General features: G+C 43.9%; 1 protein-coding gene across 1 annotated transcript in view; it reads left to right on the top strand.

Annotated features, from left to right (window-relative positions):
* The window catches only part of LOC145347165 (insulin-like growth factor-binding protein-like 1), a 51,516-nt gene extending 26,114 nt beyond the window's left edge, over positions 1 to 25,402 (top strand). The window contains exons 2-5 of the mRNA XM_080195027.1: positions 18,562 to 18,671; positions 20,754 to 20,870; positions 23,500 to 23,617; positions 24,609 to 25,402. Of these exons, the coding sequence (XP_080051153.1) occupies positions 18,562 to 18,671; positions 20,754 to 20,870; positions 23,500 to 23,617; positions 24,609 to 24,646 (383 nt within the window). The 3' untranslated portion in view covers positions 24,647 to 25,402. The remainder of the gene's footprint in view (positions 1 to 18,561; positions 18,672 to 20,753; positions 20,871 to 23,499; positions 23,618 to 24,608) is intronic.
* Positions 25,403 to 26,999: the final 1,597 nt, after the last annotated feature.

Here is a 26,999-nt window from a genome sequence, read left to right as displayed (position 1 = left end):
TGTCCCAGGAGTTCCGGTTCCATTCTTAGTTTCAATCTCAGTTTGCTTGGAAACTGAGAGAGGTATGTTTCCTTTCTCAGTTTTCTTTTTCGATTTCCCTTTCCAGTTAGGGTCACCTCAAAAAATGCCAGCTTTGAAAACATAGATTCTACCACAGTCCACTAACTCACAAACGGAGATAGATGGGTGGAATGCGTCATTGCAGACTGCTCAGTAACCAGCTTGTTTAAAATGACAACCTTGGTAGAGGGAGCAGGAGTTCAATCTGCATTGCATTCATTTTTATTAACCTACTTTGCTGAATAGTTATGTTGACAAGGATAGCATTGTGCCAAAGAATAAAACATTTTCCATTTTGGGCATCTCTTATCAACTTCAAGCAGTTCAAAATCAGGTACAGCATGGGTTAAACACAGAGGGCGGAATTTTACCAGCACATCTGCAAGAGGTTCATACTATCCCAACAGAGAAAGCTGTTCTGCAAGCCTCACCCACCCCCGAAATCAGAGCAGGCGTGCTGATAAAATTCCAGCCAGAGTAAAGGCTTTAGCGAGGTTACAGAAGAAACTTAATAGAATGGTCTGAGTGAAGTGGGATTACAGTTACGTGGACAAACTGGAGAAGTTAGGAGATGTTCTCCTCAGAGCAGAGAAGGCTAATGGGGGAGACTTGAAAGAAATGTTTAAAATCATGAAGGGATTAAATTGTGAAAACAAGGAGTACCAGCTTCCACTGGCCTATAACCAGAGACTACAAATTTAATGTGATCAGCAAAAGAACTGCAGGCAATATGAGGAAAATCTTTCTTATGTAATAAACATTTAGGAGTTGGAATACATTGCCTAATACAGTGGTAAATACAAATTCCATCATAGCTTTCAAGATGGAATTGGATAAATACTTGAAGGAATTAAAGGAACATAGAGGAAAAGTGAGGGAGATTAACTAAATTTCTCTTCAAAAATCAGTCAAGTAGCTTCCTCCTGTTCTGTATTATTCTATGCTTCTATGATTATATTGCCCACATCCAAAGCTTCCTTTGCGATTTTGGTCATAGAATCATAAAATCTCTCCAGTACGGAAGGAGGCCATTCGGCCCATTGAGTCTGCACTGAACACAATCCCACCCAGGCCCTATTCCCAAACCCCAAATTTTTTTCCTGCTAATTCCCCTGACACTAGGGTCAATCTAGCATGGCCAATCAACCTAACTCGCACATCTTTGCACTGTGGAAGGAAACTGGAGCACCTAGAGACAACCCATGCTGACACGGGGAAGATGTACAAACTCCACACTGACAATTGAACCCAGGTCCCTGGCACTGTGAGGCAGCAGTGCTAACCACTGTGCCACCGTGCCGCCGTGGTGATGGGCCTTCTTAAACCATTGCAGTGTAGAAGCCATTCAACAATGCTGAAGGAATGACAATATGTGTCTAAATTGGGATGACGTGTGACTTGGAAGGAATCCTGGTGGCAATGGTGGTCCCATGCATCTGCTGTCCTTATCCTTTATGCAATGGGTGTCACAGGTTTGGGAAGTGCTGTCAGTGAAACCTTGGTGACTTGACACAAACAGGACATTAATAAGATATAAGTAGATTTAACACAGTAAATATGTTCATTTCAGAAAATAAGTTAGTTAATTTATTCAAACAGTTAAATTTAAATTGAACTGGTGAACTTAATAGAACAATTTAAAAGGAAGAAGTATAATGAAACAAGCAGGTTAATCAAATAAAGTTGAATAGCTAATTCAATAAAATTAGTGAGTTTCTTTATTAAAATAGGTTGGATAGTTTATTAAGATAAATTATCTAACTTAATAAAGTTGAGAAATTTTAATAAAGCCAGTAGATTATTATATCAAGCAAAGTAAATTAATTATTTCATTAGTGGCAGTGCCGAGAAGGTTCACGAAGATGATCCCCAGTATGGAGGGATTGTCTGATGACAAAAGGTTAAAAATATTGGGACTCTACTCATTGCCTTTTGAAGAAATGACAGCTGATCTCATTGAAGCATACAGGATTCTTAAGTGGCCCAACAGGGTAAATGCTGACAGCTGTTTCCCCTCATGGGAGAGCCTAGGCCCAGAGGATAAAGTCTTAAAATAAAGGGGTGCCAATTTAAGATGAGATGAGGAGAAAATTCTTCTCTCAGAGGGTTTTGAGACTTTGGAACTCCTTGCCAGAGAGAGCTGTGGGTGCAGAGTCCTTGTGTCTTTAAGGTTAAGGTAGATTTTTAATCACTAACGGAATCAAGGATTACGGGGAAAGGGCAGGAAAGTAGACATGTGGAATGTTCAATTGGCCATGATCCTATTGAAGAATGGAGCAGGCGCAAGGGGCCAAATGGCCTACTCCAGTTCCTATTTCTTATGGTCTTATAGTCTAATTTATAAGCAAGCATATTGACTTAATTTTTTAAAAATACCATTTAATGAAACATATATATTTTTTAAGAAAACAAAAGGCTAACAGCTACATCAAAAATAAGATAAGGGATTGATGTAAGTGCATCAACCATTCTTACGTTAACTCTCCCGAGCAGATGTTTGCAGGGTATGATGACCGGTAATCTTTTTTGTTCTAAAAATTCATGTCAATGTTCTTGACATATTTTTGGGGTGGCATGGCGGCACAGTGGTTAGCATTGCTGTCCCATAGCACCCAGGGACCCAGGTTTAATTCCAGCCTTGAGTGACTGTCTGTGTGGAGCCTGTACGTTCTCCCCATGTCTGTGTTGGTTTCCTTTGAGTGCTCCGGTTTCCTCCCACAGTCCAAAGACGTGCAGGTTAGGTGGATTAGCCATGCTACATTGCCATTTGGGGGAATTAGCAGAGTAAATATATGGGGTTGCGGGGATAAGGCCTGGGTGGGATTGTGGTCGGTATAGACTCGATGTGCTGAATGGCCTCCTTCTGCTCTGTAGGGATTGTACGCCCGTTGGAATTGATGGTGTAATCAGCTAGTGCCATTCAAATAATATTGTGCTTAGTAGAAAAATTGAGGCATCAATGATAACTACAAATACTACTTTGCCTCAGTATAAATGTGTATAAATATGACACTCACTGCATAATCCAGCAGGGTATTTCTACGTTTAAGTTAAGCCATCTCTCTCTAAATTCTTTGCTCTTTGCTTTCCATTCTGTCTCCAAGCTAAACGTACTAATTGGACCCAAATCATGCTTTCTTTATACCAGAGCCGCCGAACTGGTGACTATCCAATTTATGGTGACTACTATTCAACTTATGGTGACAATTGATACTGTCCAACTTCTGCCCCCCCCCCACCCACTCCCCCCCCCCGCCTCCCCGCCCCCCCCCCCCCCCCCCCCCCCCCCCGCCCACCCGTCACCACATCTGCCCCTTTTCTTTTTGAAACCAGCAACTTTGTGGTATTCACACCAGTTAGGCAGCCAGTCTTTTCCATCTTCAGTTTTCGTGGACGATTCCTCTTTGTTGAAGACTTCAAAATGTTCTGCCATCGTTACGTTGCTTCTCTTGCCTTTGAGTCTCAAGGCAAACCTTGGACATATGGCTTTTGAAAGATTTTTTTTTCTCACTGCATCAATTGCCCCTTTATGGAAAGGACCCTTCCAAACTATCCTTAATATATCCTGCTCTTGCTCCATGTAGATATTGTTAGGTAGATATTATTGACCCAGACCAGTTTGCTGACATGGCCTTTTCAACTGTTGTTTGGAATGTCGACACATAGCACTATTAACCTAATCACAAATAAATCCAAAATCAAAGTACCAAAATCCATTAGAAACTACAAGTGCTTACATGTAGGTTCCTGGGGTGGTATCTATGCAGGGTGTAACATGCTGTTGACTGGATGTAATGTTTGTCCCAAGTCTTTGTTTAAAGCGTCTGTTGCTATGCATATGATTTATATGCCAAAGTAACTAAATAAAATGTGCACAGGCACAGCTTTCAGTAATTAATGCAGGGATTTTCCATCCTGTGGTTATATTAATTCTGTAATAGAGACAGACTTGCACTTATCTGGTGCCTTTCACAACCTCCAGACTTCTCAAAAGCACTATGCAGACAATGAAGTATTTTTCAAGTCTTGCAATGTAGGAAACACTGCAGCCAATTTGCTCACTGCAAATGAGGGGAGCTGGTGGCTTAGAGGTATTGCCACTAGACTGGTAATCCAGAGACCCAGGGCAAGATCTGTCAACCCAGGTTCAAATCCTACCACAGCAGATGATGAAATTTGTACTTGGAGCAGCACCATAGCACAGCGGTTAGTGCCAGGGACCCAGGTTCAATTCCGGCTTCGGGTCACTGTCTGTGTGGGGTTTGCATGTTCTCCCCATGTCTGCAAGGGCTTTCTCTGGGTGCTCCGGTTTCCTCCCGCAGTCCAAAGATATGCTGGTTAGGTGGATTGGCCATGCTAAATTGACCACAGTATCAGGAGGATTAGCAGGGGAAATATGTGGGGTTACAGGGATAGGGCCTTGGTGGAATTGTGGTCAATGCAAACTTGGTGGGCCAAATGGCCTGTTTCTGCACTGTCGCGATTCTATGAAGTGCCCACAGGTAGCAATATAAAATTGACTGAGTGATAAATGTTTTGACCAGGACAGTGGGAATAACTCCCCTGCTCTCTTTTGAATGCTGCCATGGGATCTTCGGTGTCCACCTGAGACAGCAAACAGAGTTTGGGTTTAACATTTCCGCTGTAAGACAGCACCTCCAACAGTATAGCATCCCCTCAGTAGTGCACTGGAGCATAGATAACAGTATTCAAGCCCTGAAGAGGATCTTGGGCATGGAATCATATGCCTCAGAGGCGAGGGTGTTGCTAACTGAGCCGCAGCTGACACTATTGTAATATGTAACTCTGCTATTGTGTGGCGCCCTATTTTGAAAGGAGTTTGTTAAATGTTATAAAGAAACTGAGTGATGGGTGTTCATTGCATTGACAGCTGATGATGGGTTTAAGCTAAACTGAGCATTTGTGCATCAAATTTAGTTTGCGTGACATTTGTCCCTGAATGTGATCACAAGAAAATGCACATTTAACAATGGTTGGATGGTTTGCCAGCTGAAGTGAAGCAATTGGATGAAAGATTTATTCCGGATGAGATATAATAATCAAAAGTGCACAATGTTTGCAAAATCATGTGTAAAATCTGGTCAGCATTTTCTGTGTTAGCGAAGGCTCGATGGTGGTACTCTTACCTCTGAGTCACATTGTTCATTCCAATCCCACTCCGTGGATTTTAGGCAGAATCTGCTGTTCTGGGTCTAAGTTCAGTGGCGGGAGCAAAAGTCAGAGGGTGGGATTTTCTGCCCCCCTGTCACACATCACGGTTTGCAGTGGCAGTGGTAACCTGCCATTCCATGGTGGTAGGATCTTCCAGTCCCACTGCTGTCAGTGGGTTTTCCCGTTGTTCGCACTCTCCAATGCCAGGGAACCTACAGAGGGTGTCGCCAACAGCCAGACTGGAAGATCTGGGTGGGAACAGCCGGAAAATTTTGGCCAGCGTCTTCCGTTTGGGATCGGACAGTTGACCACCCGCGGTCAGGCGGCGCGGTGGCACAGTGGGTTAGCACTGCTGCCTCACAGCACCAGGGGCCCGGGTTCAATTCCGGCCTCGGGTAACTGTCTGTGTGGAGTCTGCACGTTCTCCCTGTGTCTGTGTGGGTTTCCTCTGAATGCTCTGGTTTCCTCCCACAGTTCAAAGATGTGCAGGTTAGGTTGATTGAGTTGCCCCTTAGTGTCGGGGGATTAGCAGAGTAAATACGTGGGAAAATGAGATAGGACCTGGGTAGGATTACTGCCAGTTGATGGGCTGAATGGCCTCCTTCTTCACAGTAGGGATGCAATGTTGTCACTCTATGATCTTGTGCTGGTCAGCTCATGGTCTGTGCATCTATATGGATCACATAGTGCCGTGAGCAGCAAGTGGCCTTTCCTGCCATTACCTTATGGTCGAATGTCGGGGCAACATATTTAAAAAGCCTCTGGACAGTTTCTCTATTGCAAAAATATACTTTGTTCATAAAACGTTGAAAAGACCATTACAAAAATAATTTTAAAATGGTCACTGCAGAAAGTGCAATAATATTCAAATTATCTATATGGATCGTGTCACACTCTGCAGTGCTTCAATACAAACATATAATATTTACTGCATATGTTCAATGTATGTTATACAGCCCGTCTACACATATTCCCCTTCCCTCAGCTCACTGTGGTTCAAAGGTCTTAGTCAGTACCCAAACAGGGTTACTCCTCAAAATGGGGATACAGAAGCAATAACTTCCCTATTTCGTGTGATAGAGGTCAATACTAGCATCCTATTGATCACTGTTTATGGGTGCACCTTGAGAAGCTCAGTGCTGACTACACACTCATTACTCCAGTCCTTTTTAATTCCTAATCAATGTTCTGCTTTTCCTTCAGCTGTAAGTTGACATTGTTTTTCCTTTCTAATCTAGTTCAGGTTGGCACACTTCTTTCCTTTGCCTTGTACCCACTTCATTCCGACTGGCCTCACTTATCCCTCATCACTCCTTCTGAATCAACATTGCCAGCCCACCCTTCTCCATCCCCAATTCCATCACCAACTTTTCTATTCTTTCTCCTCCAGAGCAGGGCTTCCAACATTTGCTCCCTCCACCCCTGACTCACAGTGGCAGTGGTGTAAACTATATCCAAGATTGCAGCAAATTAACAAGGCTCCTTCAACAGCACCTTCCAAACTTGTGACCTTTACCACTTAGAAGGCAGCAGATGCATGTGAACACCGTCTGCAAGTTCCCCTCCAAACTAAACACCGTTCTTACTTGGAACCCGTCACCGCAGCTGGATCAAAATGTGGGAGCTTCCTAACAGCTGTGTGGATGTTCCTGCAGCAGGGGGGGTCTGTGGTAGTTCCAGAAGGTACATCACCACCACCATCTCAAGGACAATTTGGGATGGGCTACAATTGCTGGGTCTCTTTGCAATTCGGCATCCTTGCATCTATCGTGATGAGTGTAAGATTCTGGGCACGATCTTAGTAGCTGTTCACGCCATGCTCCCACTGCAGTGAGGTCGGAGAATTTGGCACCCAGTCAAATCTCCGTTCACTGCAGCGGGATGGGAAAATCCCACTGGCATTAACGGTTGTAACATTCAGGGCAAAACCTTTCAGCAACAAGTCTTTATTTTCCAGCATTACTCAAAATTCTGCATTGCCAAGCAATTTTTTTTATATCCTAATCTGCTGATATCTCACTTGTGTTAGCTTTTCAGAGTCAAATTGTCTGGAACAGGTAGCTCGGCTATGCCTTGTTGCAATGGATGCATCATGTGGAATAAATGCAGGCTTTCTGCCTGTGCGAGGCAGCAGGCTCCAAGCACTGAATTAGTGATGGTGAAAGCATGTGACAGCTGTCTTTGCCTTGAGCCAAGGTCTTTGCCTCCCTGCTCATTGGCTCGAGTGTATTATTTTTAGCTGGCCTACTCTTTGAACAGGCGTTCTGGCCTTTGTGTAAAGTAAAAGTAAAGTTTATTTATTAGTCACAAGTGAGGCTTACCTTAACACTGCAATGAAGTTACTGTGAAAATCCCCTTGTGGGGAGGGCAGAAGGAGAGAGCTCTGAAAATGCTGGAAAGTCTCAGCAGGTCTGACAGTGGAGAGACAACAGGATAACTCTTCATGTGATCTTTGACAGAAGAATTTTCCAGACTTGAAACGTTGGCTGGAATTCTCCAACCTCACCTGCGGCTGGGGTTCTCCAGACCCGCTGCAGCGATTGGAGTTTTGACTGAGTGTCAAATTCCCCATTCTCGCTGATGGTGGTGGCAGGGTGCCACAAGATCTGGGAATCCCACCCGTAAGCTCTGTTCTCGCTCCACAGCTGCTGTCAGACCTGCTGAGATTTTCTAGCATTTCCTGTTTTTGTTCCAGAATCCAGCATCCACAGGATTTTGCTTTTATATAGGGGAGACATCCAGTTTGTCTTATTGTGGGACCCTAAAATTGAGTGTGGATACTCAATAGATTGCAAGGGGGGAGTTTTCCCGTACACCCACCATGGGAATGGTGGCAGGGTGGGGATGGGGGCGGTGTGAACCATGCAATGGTCCGTTGACCTCGGGCGGGATTTTCCAGTTTGGGGGCGAGCGCACAAAAATATCCCACCCCAAGTGTCACATTCTTCACATTCCCACTTGGCAACTTACATTTTGATAACAGGGAACATAGGACTTAACAGCAGGAGCTCTTCGAGCTTACTACATCATTCAGTAAGATGCTAGCTGATTTGGTTGTGGCATCAACTATCAACTCCTATATGCCTTCTGAATGGACTTACGTCACATTAAGTTGATCTTTCTCTTCACCCTACCTGTAACTGCAACACTATAAGTGCACCCTCTAATTTCCTTCCCCTGTAGACTTAATGAATGATATATTTTGTCTGTATAGTATGCAAAAAGCAATACTTTTTACTGTATTCCAATACTTGTAACAATAATAAATCAAATCAAGTCAAATAAGCACACTCTTTGCATTTAACTGGATTTAAGCATTGGGGATAAGGGAGCATGTCTATCCCACTATACCCCAAAACTCACCATTTCTCTCCAATACCTGTCCCAAATAATTGTCATACCAATGTTAGTGTGATAAGAGATTAGTTAGCAGCCAAGCAATGAGGGTTAAAGTTTAAAGTTTATTTATTAGTGTCACAAGTAGGCTTACATTAACAATGCAATGAAGTTACTGTGAAAATCCTCTAGTTGCCACACTCCAGCGTCTGTTTGGGCACACTGAGGGAAAATTTAGCATGGCCAATGCACCTAACCAGCACACTGTTTGGACTGTGGGAGGAAACCTGGGAACCTGGAGGAAACCCACACAGACACGGGGAGAACGTGCAAACTCTGCATAGACAGTGACTCAAGCTAGGAATCAAACCTGGGTCCCTGGTGCTGTGAAGCAGCAGTGCTAACCACTGTACCACCATCGTGGAGAGTTCAGTGGAAGATCAGGACATTTCTTTTTCTGCATACTGCTTGTTTTTTTGTATTTTTAGGAGCTGAGTTAGGACTATTGCTGCTTATTTTGATCAGCTGCTCAGAATTTTGCCTTACATTGTAATAAAAAGACTTCCCAATTGGAATAGAAGCCCTAAGCAGTATTAAATTGTGAAAATGCAAGCAAGCAATTGGTTAATGAGCATTCCAGGTAGATATCTGTGATCACTAAAGAATATCCAGCGGATGATGTTTACCTTTAAGACAAAATGGTTATTGAAATAATCTCTGGCGATTTTGGAAATTCAATAGCTTTTGATGCATCTGTATCCTTGTTGCTAATTAACAGCCCTCCCAGAAAATGGTTTTTGACGCGAATAGCTGTTTCAGTCCTTGCGCATTCCCTTAAAGAGCTTTGCCTCAGATTTTGCCCTATTCATAATTTCACTGATGGAATATTCTCAAGCAGATGGGCCTTCATTGATCAATGTGAAACATAGCAGCTGCCTGAGCAAAATCTATGCATAGTCCACGGGAGTCCAGGTTCCCTCCAGACACCCAGGGTTCTCTCATAATGAGAGGATATTTGGCAAACGTGCAACAGCCTCCTTTAACAGCACTCTGCTACTCCATTAATAAAAGAAGATTGATTTACTGGGGACTTGGTAATAGGCTCCAACAGTGTCGTTATCAGAGCAGCTTTCATAAAGACCTCATTAGGCATTGCTTTATTAGATAGTAAACTCTACCACCTACATTTCTGCCCAGTTACATGCTGAGCAAGAATTTTCTTTGGACTTTTGAATCAAAAAGCCTTTTAAGTCGGTTCTAACTTCCAATCTTACAGCAGTAACTATCCAGATTGCCTTTACTCAGCAGGGTTTCTGTGCTATTTCAGCACTCTGCAGTCTCTTTGTGATGGATTTATTTTAAAAATGATGTAAGGTGGCAGCGCAGCGTGGTACTGATTCTAGCCACACCACTCCTTACGCTGGGGAGAAGCATGAGCGTTGGTGCTGCACTTTTAAACATACGCACTTGGCTTCGAAGAGGCCAGCGCACCTCCAAAGTTACCCAGGCTTTCTTGGGGATGATGGCTCCAAGCGTGTAGCAGCCCCGCTCCCGGCCCCATGTGCTCACTCTCACCAGGGACAGAGATACCTTCTCCATCCCTCTCACCCTATGCAGGATTCCCACAGCCACTGCAGCAACACAGACCTGCTTTTTAGCCTTCTGCTGCAGAGTTAGAAAGGGTTATAAAATGGTGGGGACTTAATCAGATGCTTAAATGTACTTAGAAGCAGCTGCAAACCCTTCTAGTCCTGATTCCAATATTTTGTATTGTTTGTGATTTGATGTGGCCTCATCTTTGAGAAACATTAATTGCTTATTAGGGAATGGTTTATTGTGTCTCGTTCGATGGTCAGGTGATGATCAATGCTATCCTGACAGTGCAGAAGAGGCCATTTGGCCCTTTGGGTCCGTGCTGACTCTCTGACAGAGCATCTCACCCAGGCCCTCTCCCCCACCCTATCACTGCAACCTCACACATTCACCATGGCTAATCCTTCAAACTCCACACAGACAGCCACCCAAGGCTGGAATTGAACCCGATACTGTGGAACTGTGAGGCAGCAGTGCCAAAAACTGTGCCACCAGGTTGCCCTATTACTCTTACACAATCTTGCCTTTTATAAACCAAATGTTGTGTTTTTCTCCCACGTAGAATCCCAGTAGTGCAAAAGGAGGCCATTCAGCCCATTGAATCTGCACCAACAACTATCCCACCTCAGGCCCTATCTCCACAACCCCACACATTTATCCCACTAATCCCTCTAACTTACGCATCCCAGGACATTAAGGGGCAATTTAGCATGGCCAATCAACCTAACCGCTCATCTTTGGACTGTGGGAGGAAACTGGAGCACCTGGAGGAAATCCACACAGACATGGGGAGAATGTGCAAACTCCATACGGACAATGATCCAAGACAGGAATTAAACCCAGGTCTCTGGATCTGTGAGACAGCAGTGCTAACCACTGTGTCACCCTGCTTGCCATGTAAATGATAAATGCCAAGGTTGTACAGTCGCAATGCAAAGTTTGGTATGGGTGGCAACGTCAGTTGTATTTTTCTGAAATGCATAGGAAAGAATTTTGACCCTGCCATTGTGGGAGGCAATTAACAATAGTTGGTGTGGCATACACTGATTCCACTGCCTTTCAGTGGGTTGCCATTTTAAATTGCTCTTCTGAGCAGGTGAGAAGGATACCCACCAGGGGGCATCAAGTCTGATCACATCACTGAGACCTGACAGCAATTATAACCAGAAGACTGTGCAGGGAAGCCCTTGTGACAAGAGGCACCAGGACCAGAAGAAGCCTGGACCCCCTGTTAACGGACTTTTAATTTAAACACCTTACAAGCACTCCAATTTAATGAGACAAGCAAGGATAGTAATTGACTCTTTAATTCATTCAATTATTTCTTTATTTAATACTTACGGTACCAACTCAAACATAAATAGTTGCAACTCATTAACTCTTTTACTGAACTTTAACACTTAACTGAACATCAACTCTCGACTGAACTTTAACTCTTAACTGAACATTAACTGAACATCAACTTTAACTATTTAATCGAAAATAGTTACTGCCAAGTTTAGGAAAAACCTTGGCCAAGGAGTATCCTCAATGTAGAATCTATTTTCTTCTCTGAACCATCTTTCAGGGTATATGTCTTGCGATGGTTAGTCTCCATCGAATTGTCACTGCCAAACACAGGGCTACACATATCTTTTATCCACAAATCCTCCACTTGCTTCCAGAAGATTCTTTGTTGTCCAGCCAACCGTGTAACCAGAAACCGATCACGTGGCTCCAACATCCAATGAAATGACTTGCAAATGAAGCTATTACGTTTAGTTCACTTGACATATTCCGCGAATAACAGCAACAAATCAAAGCCACGATATCTGTTTGATCGTAAACAACTTCCCTTACCTGATCAACACAGGAAGCTTCAAATCACAGTTCCCAAACCAGAGTAATGTTATGACCTGCATCTGGTTTTAATTAGAAGTTGACCAAAAATCCCAGCATGCTTAGCTCTCAGCCACTATTTTAAAGCCATTTTAAAACCACCATTGCCATTATTGTTGTTAAATCTTTATTGTAGCCGTTCTTTCTCCGCCCACACCCCACAAGGAAATTTTTATTTCGATTTCATTTGATTTATTACTGTCACATGTATTACCATACAGTGAAAAGTATTGTTTCTTACGTGCTATACAGACAAACCTTACTGTTCATAGAGAAGGAAATGAGACGGTGCAGAATGTACTGTTACAGTCATAGCTAGGGCGTAGAGAAAGATCAACTTAATGTGAGGTAAGTCCATTCAAAAGTCTGATGGCAGCAGGGAAGAAGCTGTTCTTGAGTCGGTAAATTGCATGGTGGCACAGTGGTTAGCACTGCTGCCTCACAGCTCCAGGGACCTGCGTTCAATTCAAGCTTTGCGTCACTGTCTGTGGAGTTTGCACATTCTCCCCGTGTCTCAGGGGGCTTCCACCAGGTGCTCCAGTTCCCTCCCACAATCCAGAAATGTGCGGGCTAGGTTGATTGACCATGCTAAATTCCCCTTAGTGTCACGGGGGGATTAACAGGGTAAATACATGGGATTATGGGAATAGGGCCTGGGTAGGGTTGTTGTCAATCTCAATGGGCTGACTGGCCTCCTTTGGCACAGTAGGGATTCTATCAACTCTGTGACCTCCCTCCTCTTCCCACAGCTGTGATGTCCTTTCCCAATACCCCTTTTAATCAAATATCCAAGTAATGGAATCTGTTCCTATGGGCTCCTGGCAGTGATTTACTGTCACCCCAATTTCTACTCTCAACCGTCTGTGAAGCTTGTGCTTCCCACTGGGTTCGGGCACAGAAATAATCTCCAGGCCTCTCACTGTTAAGTGCCAGACAGATTGCCACCGCCTCAATCTCCACTTTGGAATTAAAATCAATCCTGAGATTTAAAGAGAGAGAGAGAAAGTTGAATTTATATGGCACGTTTCACATCTTCAGGACCTTTGCTTTGCAGCCAGTAAACTGTTTAGGAAGTATACTCAAAATCTACCTCAACAGAACTACCAGTCCTCATAACTGCCTTTCACAACAACTTCACAAGCTTGGGTGGCAGAGTGGCGCAGTGGTTAACACTGCTGCCTCACAGCACCAGGGACCTAGGTTCGACTCCTGGCTAGTCTGCACACTCCCTTCATGTCAGCATAGGTTTCCTTCGAGTGCTCTGGTTTCCTCCCACAGTCCGAATGATGGTGCATTGGCCGTGCTAAATTCTCCCTCAGTATACTTGAACAGATGCCAGAGTGTGGTGATTAGGGGATTTTCACTGTAACTTCATTGCAGTGTTAATGTAAGCCGACTTGTAACAATAATAAATAAGCTTTAAACCTCTCATATACAGAACTGAAACCCAACCGTAAAGGAAAAAGGCTCAACAAGGGGGCTGAGTTACTGGCTAGGATTCGCCGGCATACCCACATTAGGATTCTCCAGTCAGCTCTGTCAGCGAGAATGGAGAAGTTGGCACTCTGCCAAAACTCCATTCACTGCAGCGGGGCTGGAGAATCCCAGCCATTTGTGAGGTCACTGAATTCTGGCCTTTGTGTTTAACATATTCTGGGCCAGCTCTGCAGCTTAATAATCAATTTTATTAATCACTGGTGTTTTGTGCACCATATTATTCAAAAACTCAGGGACTGAAAGGTTTGTGTGATAAGTTTTAAGGGTTGCAATGATGCAAAGCAGCTTCTGTTGGGAATTCTGCTACATTTCCCCCCAGTCGAAGGTAATTTGGGAGACAAACCTTCAAACCTGAATTCGACTGTTCAGATTGGAGAAATGGATGATTGATGCTGAAACTCAGAGTGTTCAATCAATATTAACTATTTTTATTTGTTCATGGGAGATATGCGTCGCTGGCTGACCAGCATTTATTGCCCATCTCTAGTTGCCCGAGAGCAGTTGAGTGTCAATCACATTGCTGTGGCCCTGGAGTCATATGTAGGCCAGTCCAGGTAAGGATGACAGATTTCCTTCGCTAAAGGACATTCGTGGTTTCATGGTCATCAGTAGATTCTTAATTCCTGATGTTTTTTATTGAATTCAAATTCCATCATTTGCCATGGCAGGATTCGAACCCAGGTCCCCAGAACATTGCCTGAGTTTCTGGAATAATAGTCAAGCGACAATAGCACTAGACCATCGCCTCCCCATAATAAATTACTATTAATATCTACTAATTACTACGACTAATATCATATAATATTCAAATGTTAAGTTTGAATTGTGGTGAAGGATCCTCTTGGGGAGAGTGATCATTGTATGGTGGAGTTTCTGGTGCAGATGGAGGAGGAGAAAGTGGGTTCCCGGACACGCGTCCTTTGTTTGAATAGAGGGGAGTACGGTAGGATGAGAGAAGAATTGGCGAATGTGGACTGGGGGAGCGCGTTGGAGGGAGGGTCTGTTGAGGAGCAGTGGAGGATCTTTAAGGAGATCTTTCTTGGTGCTCAGCAGAAATTTATTCCAATGGTCAAAAAGGATAGTAGGAGGAGAGGTAATAAGCCATGGATAACGAAGGAGGTGAAGGAAAGTGTTAAATTAAAAGCGGAGGAATTTAGAGTAGCTAAGAGTAGTGGGCGAGAAGAGGATTGGGAGAGGTTTAAATGTCAACAAAGATTGACAAATAAGTTGATAAAGAAGGGTAGGAGAAACTATGAAGCTGGGCTAGCGCTTAATATAAAAAAGGATAGCAAGAGTTTTTATAAATATTTAAAAAGGAAGAGGCTGGCTAGGGTGAATGTTGGTCCTTTAGAGGATGAGAAAGGGGACCTAGTGGTAGGGGATGGGGATATGGCTAAGGTATTGAATAACTTTTTTGTTTCTGTCTTCACGGAGGAGGACGTGAATAATTTGCCGGGTGTTAGCGATGGAAAGGTGGTAAGACTGGAGGGTCTTAATGACATTACTGTTACTAGAGAGGCGGTGCTCGACAGACTGGAGGGGCTGATTGTGGACAAGTCCCCAGGACCGGATGGAATGCATCCGAGGGTTCTGAAAGAAATGGCGGAGGTTACAGTGGATGCATTGGTGGTTATTTTCCAGACGTCGCTGGATTCCGGGGAAGTGCCGGATGATTGGAAAACGGCTAATGTTACGCCGTTGTTTAAGAAGGGTGCCAGGCAAAAGGCGGGGAATTATAGCCGGTTAGTTTAACGTCTGTGGTAGGTAAAATGTTAGAATCTGTCATTAAGGAGGAAATTGCGAGGCATCTTGAAGGGAATTGCTTGATAGAGCAGACGCAGCACGGTTTCATTAAAGGGAAGTCGTGTCTGACAAATTTACTGGAGTTCTATGAGGATGTGTCTAGGGCGGTGGATAGAGGAGAGCCGGTGGATGTGGTCTTTCTAGATTTTCAGAAGGCGTTTGACAAAGTACCTCACAAGAGGTTATTGCAGAAGGTCAAGGGACATGGCGTTGGGGGTAGGGTGTTAGCGTGGATAGAGGATTGGTTGTCAAATAGGAGGCAGAGAGTGGGGGTCAACGGGTGCTATTCGGATTGGCGGATGGTGACTAATGGAGTGCCCCAGGGGTCGGTGCTGGGGCCTCAGCTTTTTACCATTTACATAGATGATCTGGAGGAGGGAACCGAGTGTAGGGTGTCGAAGTTTGCTGATGACACCAAGATTGGGGGAACAGCAAATTGTGCGGAGGGTGTAGAGAGTCTGCAGAAGGATCTAGATAGGCTGGGCGAATGGGCCAGGAAATGGCAAATGGAATTTAATGTTGGCAAGTGTGAGGTGGTCCACTTTGGTAGGAAGAATGGTAGGAAGGACTATTACTTACGGGGCGAAAAACTGCAGCAGGCGACGGTGCAGAGGGACCTCGGGGTCCTTGTGCATGAGTCGCAAAAACCCAGCTTGCAGGTGCAGCAGGTGGTCAGGAAGGCGAATGGGATGCTGGCCTTCATAGCGAGGGGGATTGAATATAAAAGTAGGGAGGTCTTGCTGCAGCTGTATAGGGCATTGGTGAGGCCGCAGCTGGAGTACTGTGTGCAGTTTTGGGCGCCGCATCTGCGCAAAGATATTTTGGCCTTGGAGGGAGTGCAGAGGAGGTTTACTAGGCTGATACCGGAGTTGAGGGGGTTGAGCTATGAGGAGAGGCTGAATAAACTGGGCTTGTACTCGTTAGAGTTTAGAAGAATGAGGGGAGATCTCATTGAGACGTATAAGATGATGAATGGGATGGATAGGATAGAGGTGGAGAGACTCTTCCCGCTCAAAAAAGACAGTAGGACTAGGGGGCACAGCCTCAAGATAAAAGGGGGGCGGTTTAGAACGGAGTTGAGGAGGAACTTCTTCACTCAAAGGGTGGTGAATCTCTGGAATTCTCTGCCCGTTGAAGTGGTGGAGGCTGCCTCGCCAAATATTTTTAAGACGCGGGTTGTTGGGTTTTTGATAAGAGAGGGGATTAAGGGTTATGGGGAGAGGGCGGGAAAGTGGAACTGAGCAGCGACAGATCAGCCATGATCTTATTGAATGGCGGGGCAGGCTCGAAGGGCTAGATGGCCTACTCCTGCTCCTATTTCTTATGTTCTTATGTTCTTATGAATGTTAAATGCTTTCTATTTCTGAACATAATCAGAAGTTGATTGGCATAGATCGGACATAAGAAAATGAGTACGTGGGTCCATCTTTGTAGTTAATTAGTAGGTTCTGCTTTACAAATTTCCCGGATGATTCTACCTTATTGAACAATTACACTGCACAGTTATAAACTAAGGAAATATTACAATAACACACACTGATGGAGGCTTCCAATAGCTCCAACACTAGTCATACGCCCAGCCCAGTTGGACATGTTCAATCCCATCAACATCCTGAAGCTTACCATTGACCAGAAACTGAGCTGCACCCGCTATATAAATACTTCATCTGCAAAAGCAGATCAGAGGCTGGACATGCTTGGGCAAATAACTCACCTCCTGACTCCCCAAAGCCTGTGCATTAATCTGGATGAATAAAGTAGATTTATTAGTCATACTTACACTGAAATGAAGTTACTGTGAAATTTCCCTAGTCACCTCACTCCAGCACCTGTTTGGGTCAATACATCCTAACCAGCACGTCTTTCAGACTGTGGGAGGAAACCCACGCATACACAAGGAGAATGTGCAGACTCCACACAGACAGTGACCCAAGCTGGGAATCGAACCTGTGTTCCTGGTGCTGTGAGGCAGCAGTACTAACCACTGTGCCACATGCCACCCAGATGAACACAGCTCCAGTAACACTCAGTAGCTTGACACCATCCAGGATAAAGCAGTATGACCGACTGGCACCTCAATCACCATCTTAAATATTCACTGCCTCCATCACTAACGCACAGTGGCAGCAGTGTGTACCATCTACAGGATGCACTGCAGGAACTCAGCAAGGTTCCTTCGACAGCAACTTCCAAGCTCAGAACCGTTACCACCTAGAAAGACAAGGGTAGCAGCTTGATGGGAACACCACCGCCTACAAGTTGCCCTCCAAGTCACACACTGTCCTGGCTTGGAAATATATCAGCCGTTCCTTCAGTGTTGGTGGATCAAAGTCCTGGAACTCCCTCCTTAACTGCGCTGTGCTTGTACCTAGACCACATAGATGGACAGCAGTGATTCAGGACGGCAGGTCTCCACCATTTTCTTCAGGGAAATGAAAGCTGGGTAATAAATGCTAGCCTAGCCAATTGTACCAACATCTTTCGAAATATTTTGTCTTAAATTTCACCAAAAATAGAAGTTGGGCAGTCATGTTTCTTATTGTGTTAAATTCTAGCATGTGGAAATAATCATGGAAATAAATAAACAACCATGGTGGGACTGGACTTTATGCCTATTGGAACTAAACCAGAAGGGAACATAGGAACAGCAGGAGCCATTCGGCTCCCATTCAGTCTGATTCTCCATTCAACCAGTGGGTCAACACATCTCAACCCTACTCTCACATCTTTGACCCAGGTCCCTTCACACTCCCGCCTAACAAAACTCCATCAATCTCAAGCCTTGAAAATGCCAATCGGCCACAGTCGTCTAGAAAGGATCATTCGAGTTTCCCATTTCCCTTTCACCTCTGGGTGGAGAAGTGTTTCCTGATCTCACTCCGAAAGAAAATGTAAGCCAGCCAGCAGAGGGAGTAAACCATTGTTGTTCAACACTCAGAAAACCCATCCCAGAAAGGAAGTAAGGACGAGATACTGAAATACACATCTTGGCCAGAATCTTACCACCGTTCACACCGCTAGGATTTTCCCATCCCGCCGCAATGAACGGAGATCTGGCTGGCCGCCAAATTCTCTGACATCGCTGCAGCAGGAGCATGGTGTGAACGGCAGACAAGATTGTGCCCCTTGAATTCCAAGCAACTGCACATGTATGGATCGAGTCAGTGTAAAATAATTCCTTTTTCTGAAATGTAAATATTTCAATAATTCGCTCTTTCACAGCTCCGGTAATCATTCTCCCACCAACGTCAGTCCTGAATGTGACTGGTTCTCAAGTCTACCTGGCCTGTGAGGTGAAAGCTGTTCCTACTCCCATTGTCACCTGGAGGAAGGTAGGCTTGGATTCAATTAATAATTTGTCTAATGTCCATCTGTTTCTTAGGTGCTTTCATTTACAGGGAAGAGGTAGATAGTCTTAAGTTAAAATGGTACTTTCATTTGCACATAATGTGAACCTTGGGCCGAAACTTTTATGCATTTGTTTTTTTTTCTAGCACAGAAGGCTCCGAAGTTGTGAAATTGTCACCACGTACTCCATTAGCATTGTTAAGAATTGAGCCATTGGGCTGGATTTCCACCGAATTAGAGTGACATAAAAATGGAGGGTGGGTCCCGATTCCAGAATTCCCAACCCCCATCCCCAGGATTTCTGATTTTCAAGAGTGCCTTTTAAGGCTGGTTCAAGACACGAACCCACACCCTGCACTCTCAACCTGGCCAGATCCATTGGGGAGACAGGCATGCTCTGCTCTTCTTCAATTTCATGAATTGATGTGAGGTCTTCAAAGAGCCGTGGGTCTTGGCACCTCATAAACCATAATTTGAATGAGGGGAACTTTTAAAGGGTAATTTCAAATGGTCCTCCTCGTGCCCCCCTCTTCCATGCCAAAGTGTGGCCCCCAGCCACTCCCTGTGGCCTCTCATGCTAAGAAGTCTCACAACACCAGGTTAAAGTCCAACAGGCTTATTTGATAGTAAACACCACCAGCTTTCGGGGCTTTGCCCCTTCGTCAGGTGACTCTCCGCTCACCTGACAAAGGGGCAAAGCCCTGAAAGCTAGTGGCGTTTACTACCAAATAAACTTGTTGGATTTTAACCTGGTGTTATGAGATTTCTTACTGTGTTGACCCCAGTCCAACGCCGGCATCTCCACATCATGCCTCTCACACCATCCATGACAAGGTTTGTCTCCCCCCAAAAATCAGATTCACAAAGAATGTTCCCGATGGTGGAGAAACCAGAACTAGGCGTCATAACTTGAGAATAATGGGTAAGTCTTTTAGGACTGAGAGTGATGATTCTGTGGAATTCACTACCATAGTAAGCAGTTGAGGCCAAAATATTGTGTGACTTCAAGAAGAATTTAGATTCAAGAATAAATTATAACAGCTTTTGGGGCTTACGGGATCAAAGGATATGGGGGCAAGGTGGGATCAGGATATTGAATTTGATGATCAGCCATGATCAAAATGAATGGCGGAGCAGGCTCGAAGGGCCGAATGGCCTACCTCTGCTTCTATTTTCTATGTTTCAATCCTAATAGCTCCTCATATCCCCCTCCCCACCCCCCCCATCTCCAACACCCATGCTAAGCTATGGTATTTCCATGCCCACACACCCACTGAATACTGTGTGGAACCGATGAAACTAATACTTGGCACCTCAATGTGCAAAACACAAATTAAAGACAACTTTTCATTTCCTCAAACAAAACTCATTTTTATTACAGCCCAATAAAATATCAATAATCCAGAGCTTTAAAAGTAACAATGGATGAAACTATAAGCACTTGAAATCTCTTTATCTTGTGTAAATAAACAAGGTGACAGCACAGATCAGAGAACCAGAGCTAATGCCAGGAACCGTTCTCCATGGAGGCTCAGTCGAGCCTTATTATGCATTCCTGGCTGACTCCTGCTTAGGCATGCCAGTCTGGAATTTGGAGCTGAGGTCCTAGAGTCTATGACTATGAACCTACAACCTTCTGATTCAGAGGCAAGAGTTCTACCAACTAGGCCACTGTTGGCACCACATATGAGTGGAAATGTGTGCAATGATTCTACTACTTTCAGACATTCAAACAGCTGACAAGAGACCAACACCATTGTATCTTAGAGAATTCTAAAGCATAATAAGTATTATTAGTCATAAATCCTAATATTTAGTAAATTGTAAACTTATAAGGGCTGGACTTTTCTAGCAGTTCATGCCCCACCGCCATTGTAAGCAGGGATGGAGAATTGGGCTGGATATTGAGTAGTGTTGCCTGGTGTGAAACATTGACCTATATTTTGGAACATACATGTCTTTTTGTCAATGCATTGGTGTAGATTGCATTGTGTCGTGCTGCGCTGCATGAGTTCATGGTCTTGTTTATCATTTTCAATTATTCCTTATTTACTTGTTGTGCGCAGGTCACTGAGTCCCCCAAGGGAATAAAGCTCCTGGAGGAGTTGCCTGGAGACCGAGTGAATGTTGCAGTTCAGGTTCGGGGTGGACCATCCAAACATGAAAGCACAGGATGGGTTTTGGTAAGAAATGAGTTTTGCATCAGGAACACCGGAATTAGGAGCAGAAGTAGGCAAGTCAGCCCTTTGAGCCATTCAATCAGATCATGACTAATCTCTCCCGGGTCTCAAATCCTCCTATTCCCCATATCCCTTTAACCTGTTTTTATCAGAAATATATCTACCTTCTTCTTGAAACCACTTAATGATTTAGACTCCATCGCGCTATGGGGCAACGAGTTCCACAAATTCAAATTCACCACCCTCTGCGGGAAGTAGTTCCTCCTCATCTCGGTTTTAAATCGACCGCCTCTCAACCTATACCTGTGACCTCTTGTTCTAGATTACCCCACATCATCAACAACATCAGGTGAGATTAGGTGACATAGCACTGGAAAGAGACAGAAAGAACTGAAACAAGATTTAAGGTAAGTGGTTTAGGGAGGATGTGAGAAAAACTTTTTCACCCCAAAGATGCTACCCCAAAGGGTGCTGGGAGAAATGGAACTCACTGCCTGAAAAGGTGATGGCGGCAGAGACCCTCATTATATTTATGAAGCATTTAGATGTGCACTTGCGATGCCAAGGTACACAAGGCCGTAGGCCAAGTGCTGTAAAATGGGATTCAAATAGTTAGGTGGTTTGTCTTTGACCGGTGCAGACACAATGGCTGAAGGGCCTGTTTTCTGTCCTGTATACCTCAATGACTCTATCAGACTGGACCTGGTAGGACCTGGCAAAGTTATACTACACTATCAAAGCGCAACAGAATTCCCAGCGAGATACGTCCTTCCATCTATCCTGGCAAGTGCTTTATAGCAAATCCCGGTCCCCAGTGGGAAGGCAGAGTCAATAGGAGCATGGATCGGAGCTCCCAACGTCCTTTAAAAAGCATTTAGACAGTTACATGGGTAAGATGGGTATTCAGGGATATGGGCTAAACGTGGGCAACTGGGACTAACATAGTGGTGAAGAAAAAGGGCAGCATGGGCATATAGGGCTAAAGGGCCTGTTTCCATGCTGCAAACCTCTGTGATCTCTATCACCCCCCACAACATCAGTCCTCTCTGTTAATAGTCCAGGAGCATTGTATTAATCTTTATTTATGACAGAAAGTCTAGCAGATGGGAGATGTGGCATCGAAAGATCCACCCCAGATATTTTGTACATAATGCTAAGATGCAATGAATTTAGAATTCTCAATTAAAGAAATAGGAGAAATACTTTTCTAATAAGTACATCTGATCTTTTGTGTAAGGAAAAAGACAAGTTAAATTAATTTGAGCTATTCTTGAAATCATCAGTCTTCGTGCCTGGTTGGAGATAAGGGCTGGAATTTTACCGCCACGAGAATCGGAGCAGGTGGGGTTGGGGGGAAAACCGCGAAGGTCCATTAACATCAGGCATGATGTTACGGTTTTGGGATAAGTGAGGACATAAAATCCCACTTATTTGTTGAAGTCTCTCCTTCCCCACCAACTCCCCCTCGGTTAGTTAGTCTACCATGTCATACAACGAATATTTTTGCACAGGAGTGATGTTGCAAGAAATGACAAGTAGCATGGAACTTTCTGGAAAATGCCCACTCACCACATGCGTGTGCTCACATGCACACATTGCAGTTCTTACACAGATATTTACAGCGGTATCAGTTTGCTGCTTTCTCTGAAACAGGAGGTTTTTGCCTTTTAAAATATTTGGATAGAAAAGCACGCACAGAGCTACAGTCATGGATGATCACTTTAAACAATTAAGATCCCACAGTTTAAAAGGATCATGGCATGAAAGTTAACCTACAGGCCTATACAGATGATATATGTTTGCACACTATCTTAGTGTCTCAAATTCAAGGTTCTCTGAATCCTGCCTTTGCTCCCCCTGGTGATATCTGGTTATAACTGCTCCAACATGTAACCTCTTCATGATATTGTTTACCAGCTTTCTCTAGATAAGTTCTCCATTTATGATTACTTTTATTTTGTCATTTTATTCATGTCACAGTAGGCTTACATTAATACTGCAATTAAGTTACTGTGAAAATTCCCTAGTCACCACACCCCGACACCTGTTTGGGTACACTGAGGGACGATTTAGCATGACCAATGCACCTAACCAGCAGGTTTTTCAGACTGTTGGAGGAAACCAGAGCACCCAGAGGAAACACAAACAGACACAGGGATAACATGCAGACTCTGCATAGACAGAGATCCAGGAATTGAACCCGGGTCCCTGACGCTGTGAGGCAGCAATGCTAACCATTGTGCCACTGTGTCTTACAGAAGGCCAAGGTCTTCTACACAATTCCTTTTAACATTATACCAGGAAAGAACACAGATACTTCACTCACTGAAACAGTTTCCCTTTTCAGATACTGTGGACTGCTACAATGAGAGGAATTCAAGTTGGATGAGGATGCATTTAGATGTATTTTACCTATCAGTAATAATTGTGTGATGAAAAATAATATCCAAGGTTCCCACTGGCCATTGTCAATACTGTGGCTGTTGAACCTTGGTTTTATACCAGATGATAGTTTTTAGATTGCCTGTGTTGAACTTTTTCCTTGATGAAATTCATGCATGTTTACACTAACTCCATTCTTGTTTCTGCATGAGAAAATATTCCAAAACCTTTTTCTTCAAACTTCTTCCAGATTAATCCACTGACGAAGGAGGATGAAGGTGTCTATCAGTGTCATGCCAGCAATATCCTTGGAGAGGTTCAGACAGAAGGTACAATCAAGGTCACAGAGAAAGCCCCAAGAGCTAAAGGTATGATTAACAACTGAAAACGGGAATAAATGAGCAGTAATCTCCTGGGATGTAGCATTTCACTTGTTTGACTATCGAAAATCTATTGGGATCTGGTGGGGAAATAATGGGGCATTGTGTTTACCTTTGGGATTCCCCCAGAGGAGTAAATTCCAGATCGGCTTTTAGAGATAGGAGTTACTTCCAGCAAATAAGCATTGTTGAATTTGATACTTAAGTGTCTTCATTCAATCCCCAATCACTTCTACCAGGAATCTGTGAGACACACACATGGCTCGCATCTATGTGTCTTATTTGTAGTTGTACTTGTTTCCGAGTAGGGGAACAGAAGGTGGTTTCAAGTCTTCTATCGCCAGGGGACTCTCTATAACTGTCAGCCATTGTCCCTTGTGGTTTGAGCATTTCTGCCATCAGCACCAAAGATTCGCTGGTTTCACAATTGGTCATGGCTCTGACTCTGAATTTCAAACCATTACCCAGACCTGGGACAACTCGCAAAGGACAGGGACGACCATGGAGGTCTCATGTGACCCCGCTGCCCCTCTTACTGACAGTAAAATACATTCCATTTCGGCACTGATACAAACCAGCAGAATAAATTAAATACTTACAATTGATTTGACATTCAGAGCACTGGGCAGAAATCACATCGCGTCAACACCAGCCGGTATAGTATAAAGTATTTTTTCCTGTGCGCTATACAGACAAAGCATACTGTACATAGAGAAGGAAAGGAGAGAGTGTAGAGTGTAATGTTATAGTCATAGCTAGGACGAATGTGCAAACTCCACACAGACAGTGACCCAAACCGGGAATCGAACCTGGGTCCCTGGCGCTGTTAGGCAGCAGTGCTAACTGTGCCACTACGCCGCCCAAGAGATAATCCATCAGGATTTAACCACTAGGTCATATGTTTAACAGTGTCTGGAAATCTCATGACAGCTGCTTGTTTCTTCGCTGGTTAATTGGTTGGCTGTCATTTCTTTTTCAGGCAGGAAGAAAGATATTCTTCAAAAGGAAGAAAACTAAGCCCTGACTGACTCCAAACGATGTCGCCATCAACTCCACACCGATAAATCCTTGTGCTGAATTTTTAGGGTTAGGCAAAGGTACAACAATTCCAACTGAATCGCAGATGACGTATTTTGTACCATTTTCTTTGAATTTTGTAAATTTTTTAAGGTAACATTGGTAGCCGCGGTATAAAATTGTCAAGTGCAGAATCTCCTGGGTTTGACAATCAAAACGTATTAGATTTGTGGCGGGCAGAGGGTAGGTTTGTGAGCATTTATATCTCATGGTAGCTACAAGAAACATGGATTCACGGTATAAAATGGCAACACCATAGCAAGGATAATGAACTGTAGTAAATTATTTCATGCTACCTGAACTAATTTTAATCTTTCAGCATCCCAGGTACCATATTTAGCTCTTAAACTACACAATAGGCGTAAATAACCTTCAGTGCTGCCGATAGTCTTTATATAGATCTCTTTGAAAACTGTACTTTTATATTTTTGAGGAATTTTACTTTCTATTTGACTGAAATAATGTGGTGGAAATTTTGCAACTGCTGAACTCCCACCTATAATTTTAATGGTTATTGCTCCTTCTGAATTAATGGGTGCTACATTGACCTGTTACCCTTCTGTAACTAATCCAGCTTTTCAACATGGGCTCCGGAAGCTATGTAAACTATAAGTGCCATATGCATACCTATTCAACCATCTTTGTTCTGTATTTCTTATGAAATGTTTTAATAAATATCTTCGTTCCTCTTCAGAAGCTTTTGCCTTTTTTTTAAACTTCTTCTTTGAGTTCTTGTTTACTTTCCATTTTTCCCTCTTTGGGGTGACTCTTAATGCTCCCAGATGGACATGGTAACACAGTGAATGTCTGAGCTCTTTGTTAATTTGGCTAATCCTACTTTAACCTCTTTAGCCTAAGCTTATGCTCCATCACCAGAAAGGGCAGCCTTTCCTTGAGAAAAGAAGACAGGACGTGCCCAGGAAATCACAACTGTCCATTACCAGTGTTCATTGAACACCCATTCCACCAACTGCCATGGTGAGATTTGAACTCGGATCCCTAGCCTGGGCCTCTGGATTACCAGTCTAGTGACATTGTCACCATCTCACTGATACCACCTGATTAGTCTTGATTTTCCAGCCAAATAGACCACAATCATAGTATGGAATCAGAGAATCCTGCAGTGCAGAAGGAGGCCATTCGGCCCATTGAATCTGCATCGACTGCAATCCCATCCAGGCCCTATCCTCATTACCCATGCATTTACCCTAGCTAGTCCCCCTGAGGCAATTTAGCATGGCCAATCCACTAACCAGCACATTTTTGGACTGTGGGAGGAAACTGGAGCACCCAGAGGAAACCCACGCAGACATGGAGAGAACATACAAACTCCACACAGACAGTGACCCAAGCCAGGAATTGAACCTGGGTCCCTGGCACTATGAGGCAGCAGTGCTGACCACTGTGCCACCATGCCGCCCCGACAATGGTCTCTTTCGTCTAGTCAATTTCTTTTGAGTTGGCAGAGAAAATGATCCATTGACCATAAAAGATAGAACAGTGTACCATGCTTTATAAACCTTGGGTTCAGCTAAATGGGCTACAATTATCTTATGTGGTCCTTCTACATTCCCATGTCCCGATATCTTCTCTTTCATATTCCCAAATAAAACCTACAATTAAAAGCATTGCCGGAGAGAATTTCACAAATCAGCCAAAGTTCCATTCACTGCAGCAGGACTGGAAAATCCCAGCCACGGATGAGGTCAGTGGTTTTTGTCACTAGTTTCAGCAATAGTGACAAGAAACTATCATTGATTGTTAGATAAACCCATCGGGATCACTAATGTCCATTGGGTTCAGAATGTAGCATTACAATTATCAGTTGAGTGAAAAGAAAAATCAGTTTAATATGTAACCAAAAGAGAAAAGAGCTGTTCTTGAGTCAGTTGGTATGTATTCTCAGGCTTCTGCAGCATTTTCCTGATGGAAGAAGATGGAAGAGAGAATGCTCAGGGTGCGTGAGGCCCTTGATCATGCTGGCTGCTCTGAGGCAGCGGCAAGCGTAGGTGGAGTCAATAGATTGGAGGCTGGTTTGCAAAATGGACTGGGTTTTGTTTACAACCCTTTGTAGTTTCTTGCAGCCTTGGACAGAGCAGGAGCAATATCAAGCTGCGCTGCAACCAGAAAGAATACTTTCTATAGTGCACTTGTAAAAAATGGAGAGAGTCGTAGCAGCCATGCCAAATTCCCTTAGCTTCCTGAGAAAGTAGAGGCATTAGTGGGCTTTCTTAAAAATAGCATTGGCATAGATGGAACAGAACAGATTGTTAGTAATCTGAACACCTAGAAA

The sequence above is a fragment of the Carcharhinus amblyrhynchos genome, chromosome 1 (genome assembly GCF_965287045.1).
Source record: "Carcharhinus amblyrhynchos chromosome 1, sCarAmb.v2.hapA, whole genome shotgun sequence".
In the NCBI taxonomy this organism is placed as follows: Eukaryota; Metazoa; Chordata; class Chondrichthyes; order Carcharhiniformes; family Carcharhinidae; genus Carcharhinus; species Carcharhinus amblyrhynchos.
The sequence above is the reverse complement of the archived record's forward strand: the minus strand, read 5'-3'. Positions and strand labels throughout refer to the sequence as shown.